This window comes from Scylla paramamosain, chromosome 3 (genome assembly GCF_035594125.1).
Source record: "Scylla paramamosain isolate STU-SP2022 chromosome 3, ASM3559412v1, whole genome shotgun sequence".
In the NCBI taxonomy this organism is placed as follows: domain Eukaryota; kingdom Metazoa; phylum Arthropoda; class Malacostraca; order Decapoda; family Portunidae; genus Scylla; species Scylla paramamosain.
This window is the reverse complement of record NC_087153.1, coordinates 2,355,001-2,362,500: the sequence shown is the minus strand read 5'-3', so window position 1 is coordinate 2,362,500 and position 7,500 is coordinate 2,355,001. Positions and strand designations below refer to the sequence as shown.

Sequence of the window (7,500 nt, the reverse complement as noted above, 5' to 3'; positions counted from 1 at the left end):
GTGGAAGGAGGAGGAGGAGGAAAGAAAAAGGAAGAGAGGGAATGATGAAGATTAAGTGTGCAGTTTTTGGTGGTGATGAAGGAGGAGGAAGAGGTGGAGGAAGAGGAAGAGGAGGAGGAGGAGGAGGAGGAGGAGGAGGAGGAGGAGGAGGAGGAGGAGGAATGGCAGAGATAAGTGTGCAGAGTTCTTACAGTAATTTTTTGCCTCTTAGTGGTACTCAGCCAAACGGAAAAGTATGTCCTCTTCTTCCTTCTCTCCTCTTCCTCCTCTTAATCCCCTCTGCTCTCTCCTCTCCCAGCTTTTAACACTCCACCTCCTCTTCCCACAACAAGCACCTTCACTAACAACCACGACCAGCTATCTTTAAAATTCTTCCCTTCCTCCTTTTCCTTCCTCCTCTCCACTTTCATCATCATCACCATCATCATCATCATCCTCCTCTTCGTCATGAATCACTATCGTTATTATCATTCTTTTTTCTTTCTTTCTCTTCCTTACTAATATCATCAATAACTCTCATTATCATTAACATCATCCTCTTCGTCTTCTTCACAACCATCATCAATCATTACTATCATCATCTTCTTGCTTACTATTATCATCATTAATCACTATCATCATTATCATATCGCTTCTTACAACAACACACGAGAAATGGAAAAGAAAAAGTTAATTACATCTACTACTACTACTACTACTACTACTACTACTACTACTACTACTGTACCTGCAGCATCACCATTGTCCTCATCATCAATCACTATTATTATCATCATATTGCCAACTACAGCTACACACGAAAGAAGGAAAAGTAAATTATATTCACAATAACAACAACTGCTACTACTACTACTATTACTATTACTACCACAACTACTACTACAAACACTTTCACTAACATAACCACGACCAATCATATTTAGAATTCTTCGTCTCCTTCCCTTACTAACACTAATACCACCAGTGCTTCTCCTTCTCCTCCTCCACCTCCTCCTCCTCCTCCTCCTACTACTACTACTACTACTACTACTACTACTACTATCACTACTACAACACACCTTGATGGCCGGCGAGCTGCACCCAGGGGTATTTGTGTTTCTTGTATGTCTGGATAAAGGGAGTCCACTGCACGATGTTGCGAACCTTGCGCCAGTTGGACGGCTGCAACACAACAGGGAACACTCGGTTACTACTGAAGGAGGCGTAGGTGGAGGCGGGTGTGTAAGTGTAATGGGGTAAAAGTGTATCTGTCTGGAGGTGTGTAATGGGAGGTATGGTGTGAATGTTAAGCGTTTTTTTTATATGATGTCTATCTGTAAGTGTTTTTTCTCTCTCTCCCTCTTTCTCTCTCTGTGTGTATGTGTGTGTGTGTGTGTGTGTGTGTGTGTGTGTGTGTGTGTGTGTGTGTGTGTGTGTGTGTGTGTGTGTGTGTGTGTGTGTGTGTGTGTATGTGTGTGTGTGTGTGTGTGTGTCTGTGTGTGTGTGTGTGTCTAGTAACTAATAGATGATGGAATACAGTTAGGAAGTGATAATAATTTAATATTATCTTGTAGATTATGTAATACTATTATGTACAATCCATTGGTATTATCTGTTTGTTGTGGTCAATAAAAAATCTAAAATAAATATCTATCTGTGTGTGTGTGTGTGTGTGTGTGTGTGTGTGTGTGTGTGTGTGTGTGTGTGTGTGTGTGAAATTGACTCGGTTTCTGTTTGTGTTTTGAGCAATTTTTTTTTCCTGTTTTTGTTTTTCTTTTTCTCAGGACGTGTGTGTTTGTGTGTGTGTGTTTCTTTCTGTCTATCTGTTCGCTTTTTCTGTTTATCTGTTTGTGTCTGCGAACATTGAAATACAACACAAACATATATTAATTCAGTTTTATATATTCTCTCTCTCTCTCTCTCTCTCTCTCTCTCTCTCTCTCTCTCTCTCTCTCTCTCTCTCTCTCTCAAAAAGCCACCATTCATCATAATTATCACCAAGACAGGAAGAAAGAGAGAAAGTAAAAAAGAATGGACGCACCAGAGTTCATGACATTCTCCTCTAGGCGGGACGTGAGACCTTTGTGTTTTATATCATTTATTAACTTTATTTATTTATTTATTTAATGTTTTTTTTTTTTTTTTTTTTTTTTTTTTTTAAGAATTCTCCGTCCTGTTTTGTCGTCACATCCTATTCTGCTTCTTAATCTCCTTCTCTTGACACTTCGTCTTAATCTGATCTATTTATTAACTTATTCTTTTTTTATATATTACTTAACCATGTGAAAATACCAAGAGCAATACAGTAATTTATATATGAAAAAAAAAAAATAAATAATGTCTATGATGTTAATAAATTTAGCTACTCTACTAATCATTATTGACACGCGCACACACACACCACACACACACACACACACACACACACCACACACACACCACACACACACACACACACACACACACAGTTCAGTCATGAATTTACGGCCGGATATAACAAATGCAAGTGGCAATTAAATAATAAATATTACTTCAGTCTGTCCCTAATATGGATGAGAGCGATCAGTTCTCCTTTATTTTATTTCCTGCCTCGACTTTTCACCACATCCATTCTGGGCAAAAAATAAGCATTACTGAGAGAGAGAGAGAGAGAGAGAGAGAGAGAGAAGGAGAGAGAGAGAGAGAGAGAGAGACGAGAGAGAGAGAGAGAGAACAGAGGATAGGATACCGCTCTGGAGAGAATACAACAGCAAATGAAGAAGGTAAGAGAAAGGAAGGAGAGGAGAAGACGGAAAGGAGGACGAAGAAAGGAAGAGAAAGAGATAGCAGTGAAGGGACGAGAGAGGAAGATATAGAAAGGGAGAGGAAGAGAGGGAGAGAGAGATGGCAATGAAGAGATGAGGGGAAGGAAGAGAAGGAAAGGAGGGAAGGGAAGAGAAGGAAGAGTCGGAATGTGGTCACCTCTTCCCCCTTCTTCCCTCTTCTCCCCTTCTTCCCTCTTCCTCCCTCCCCCATCAGGTGCCCCCTAACCTGTCTTGTGGTTCACCTGCCTGGTTCCCTTTAACACTCCCTTCCACCCCTCACCCTTCTTCCCTGCCCTCTTCGTCACGCCACCTGTACACACACACACACACACACCACACACACACACACACAAACATGCCTTACTAGTACTGCTACTTGTATTACTAAAATGCGTAACTTTTCAAACGTACTACATACAACTATACTCCGATTTTATATCATTGTTATTATTACTATTATCATTGCTATTATTATTATTATTATTATTATTATTATTATTATTATTATTATTATTATCATTCTGAGGAGGAGGAGGAGGAGGAGGAGGAGGAGGAGGAGGAGGAGGAGGAGGAGGAGGAGGAAAGAATAAGAGACGAAAACTTAACTATACAAAGCATGAATTAGAAAAAAAGTAAAATAAATGAGAGAAAGAAAAGAAAGAAAGGAAGGAAAACAGAAGGAAAAGAACCAACACAACACACACCAAAAAAGAAAAAAAAAATGTAAAGAAGCCAATAAGTAGGCCTACGCGCGGCAATCAGTCAGTCCCTGTAGGAGAGAACCAGTAAGACAAGACAGTGAGCGGGGAGCAGCAGACCTTAGCATCCCGGGGCGTGGGCAGCTCGTACGCCTCGTCAGCAGAGAGGTCGTCGTGGTGGGCCATGTCATATTCGGTGGGCAGCGGCAGCAGGAGGCGGCGAGTGTACGATTCATACCCCGGCGACAGGTTAATTGTGCCTGCCAGCCAGGTTCTTGATGTTCCCCAGCGCCTCCTGCAGGGGAAGCACCGTGCCGCCAGCGCTGCACACACGTATAGCGAAGGGTTTGCCGCCGCTGCCGCTGCCACTACACCCGCCATGGCTTCCTTCTGCCGTAGCGCCTTTCTCCGGTGTCTGCATCGTGGTGGTGGTCGTAGTGGTGGTGGGGCAGGGGAGGTAGGGTGAGTAGGTGTGAGGACAGGGAGCGTGGTATGCAGGGAGGGGCAAGGAAGAGGGAGATTCGGGTCAGAGGAAGGCAGTAAGGAGGATAAAGACAGGCAGCAGAGGGTCATGCGACAGCGGAGGTTGAAAAGGATCTTGTGAAATGAGGGAAAGTGTGATTTTTCTTTCTCTCCTTCGTCTTCTTTCTCTTCTTTCCGGCCTTTCTTCTTCTTCGTCGCTTCCTTTGTTGTCGTGGTTCTGCTGCTTGTCCGTTTTTTGTCTCTTCCCTTTCTTGGTGGCACTGTTTTTGTTTTTATTTTCCTTTGTTTTCATTTGTCTGTTTGTCTTTGTTTTTTTGCGTCACACGTGTTTATGTTTTCTTTATCACTTCTTTTCTTGTCCTTTTTTTTTATGTTAAATATTTTTTTCTATAAATATATTTTCTTTTCTCGCAATTCTTCCTTTACATTTCTGTCTCTATATATAAAGTTCGTTAATATTCTTCCCTTTTTCTTTTCTTTCCTTTTAATTCACCTCAAAGAAATCCATTTTTCCTCCTTTTTTATACACACACCTATACAAATTATTTTCTTAATACTTTCTCTCCTTTTATTAATCTCTTAGCAAATATTCCTTTCACTTATCACTGCTTCCTTCTTTACTCAGCCTCCCGCATTGCTTCCGTTCGCGTGTGCTTGTGTACGTTCCCTCCAAGCAAGGGGGGTCTGTCTCACCATGTCTTTGGCAGCAACTGAGGGGCAGGACAGGAGTGAGAGTGAGGAACTATGGTGTACTTTATCACCTTTACAGAACCACAGACAGGGAGAGGTAGGGAGGGTAGTAGTAACGAGTGTGCGAGTGAGCATATGGCACTAGGGAAGGGAGTGGGGAGCGTGTTTGTATGTGTGTGTGTGTGTTTTGGGAGCATATGCACAGGTGTTCACGTCAGGAATACCACGTCACACACGCAAGTCCCACGCCGCACCTTCTACATATACACACACACGTCTTCCTGTTCTCGGTTTGTTGTTTTTATTACCATTTGCTTTGATCTGAAATTAAAACAGAACTTGTCCGTGATATTACATAATAAACGGTTACATTTCTGCCGCGCCTTCCCATCCCACGCCATGCCCTTATACGATGTTTCCCACGCCCTGCACTATTACACGCCCGCGCACACCCATGCACGCTTCAGCCACGCCCTTCACGATGCCTCCCACGTCCCTTCACGATCCCCATATGCGCCCATATTCTGAAACACCCCTCGCTGCACCTCCGCTACTTTCAAAAGGCTACAGATAAAGTGAGACGGGTTTCTAAAGGTCTTTTTGTAATTCTAGTGACAGATTAACAAGACCTTTATACTATTAACAGGAGAAACACTCGTGAGAACCCGGCTAGTCATCTCTGTGGCCTTTGAATATAGTCGTAGTGAGAGAACAAAACTTTTCTGAAGACTGGTCTATATACACGCCATACTGTTCCTTCCTCCGTTACACACACACACACACACACACATGAACTTCACGACCTCCCACAGCCTCTCCCCGCCCACCGCAGCCATCACATACCCGATACGCCTTAAAAATACCACTAATAGCACTAACACAGCCTTATATTTACCCGAACTCATGACCAGACGCCCCTTTTCAGTCCCAGCCTCCCTAACTCTTACAAACACACAGCGGGAGGGAGACATCTAATACGTCTTCCCGCCACAGTCACTTCTCATCTCTTCTCAGCGCCTCGCCCCCCTCCTCCATCTCCTCCTCCCCGTCGCGTCATTACTGTGGTGCTGAAGTAAGGGAAACATTGGAAAAGGTCGCTGCTGAGTCTCTCTCTCTCTCCTCTCCTCTCTCTCTCCTCTCTCCTCTCCTCTCTCTCTCTCTATCTCTCTCTCTCTCTCTCTCTCTCGTCACCTATAATCTTTCTTCCTCCACATAAAAAAAAAAAAAGAACCATCACGGATATCCCTCGGCCACCCACCCACACCCACACGCCTCCCACGGCACACACACACACACACACACACACACACACACACACACACACACACACACACACACGCAATCTTGGCCTCATCAGTGTTATCAAGTGTGTTATCAGCGCTGGCCCAGAGAAAGTGTGTCTGACCTACGCCTTGTTAACCTAATGCTGATAACAGATGATACCGTGGGGAGGAGGAGGAGGAGGAGGAGGAGGAGGAGGAGGAGGAGGAGGAGGAGGGCAGCCCACTTTTGCTTTCTCGTATTTATTTAGCCAAGTTATGTTTGTGTTTTAAAGCCATTGTGCAAGAGAAGACAAGGGGACACACACACACACACACACACACACACACACACACACACACACACACACACACACACACACACACACACACACACACACACATGCCCCCAGGTCTCCACAGCAGCAGCCACTGACCGACCGCAAGGACCAGCTAGTCTTCTTCTTCTGTCTTCTGTCTTCTTCTTCTTCTTCTTCTTCTTCTTCTTCTTCTTCTTCCTCCTTCTTCCTCCTTCTCCTCCTTCTCCTCCACTTGGGCAAGATAATAAAGAGTGTAATTGCGATTAAACATGAATGACCATCACGACAAGCATCTCTTAACCTCCTCCTCCTCCTCCTCCTCCTCCCACTCCTCCTCCTCCTCCTCCTCCTCCTCCTCCTCCTCCTCCTCTTCCTTCCCTTCCTCTCACCTGCTTTTTTTTTTATCTCTCTCTCCCTCCACCTGCACCTTCTTCCCTTTATCTCTAACCTACCATCACCATCTCTCTCTCTCTCTCTCTCTCTCTCTCTCTCTCTCTCCTCTCTCTCTCTCTCTCTCTCTCTCACGTCCACTACCACTACTAATTCTGGTATGTCTCCTCTCTCCTCCTCTCCTCCACTCCTCACCACCTCCTCCCTCTTCCATTGTTCTCTTCTCTCCCCCATCTTTCTCAACAATATATCAATCCACTCTTCCCTCGCAAATTCTTTTCCTCCCTTTTATTCTCCTTCTCCTCTGGCCGCCAACAGCAATATATCAGCTCCTCCTCCTCCTCCTCCTCCTCTTCTCTCCACCTCCCCATCACCATCACAACCAACAATGTACATCTTCACCTCCTCCTCATCCTCCTCCTTCTCTTCTCTTCTCTCCACCTCCCCATCACCATCACCACCAACAATGTGCATCTTCACCTCCTCCTCCTCCTCCTCCTCCTCTCCTCCTCTGTCCTTCTTCGTGGTTTGGTATCTCCTCCTCCTCCTCCTTCGATCTACGTCTTTTTCTTGCAGCTCAGCAATAATTAGCCAAGATGCTATTAACAGGTGACTCTCCTCCTCCTCCTCCTCCTCCTCCTCCTCCTCCTCCTCCTCTCCAACCATTCATTTCAGTTGAGTCCAAAAAGGGAATGAGACGCCACTACCTCCTACTTGCCATTTCCATCACCTCTTTCTTCCTCCTCCTCCTCCTTCTCCTCCTCTTCCTGTAAGTCTTAAAACCTGACCCCCGAATTCCAGTCCCGTGTAGGAAGGGCAAGGAAGAAGGAAAGGGTTGGTAAAGGACGGGAGAAGGGGGAATACGAGGAGAGGAATA

The 7,500-nt window shown here is 44.8% G+C and overlaps 1 protein-coding gene across 1 annotated transcript in view; it reads right to left on the bottom strand.

The window, feature by feature from the left end:
• The window catches only part of LOC135088788 (inositol-trisphosphate 3-kinase A-like), a 79,042-nt gene that overhangs the window by 32,525 nt on the left and 39,017 nt on the right, over positions 1-7,500 (bottom strand). The window contains 1 exon segment of the mRNA XM_063983829.1: positions 1,059-1,161. Coding sequence (XP_063839899.1) covers positions 1,059-1,161 — 103 coding nt within the window.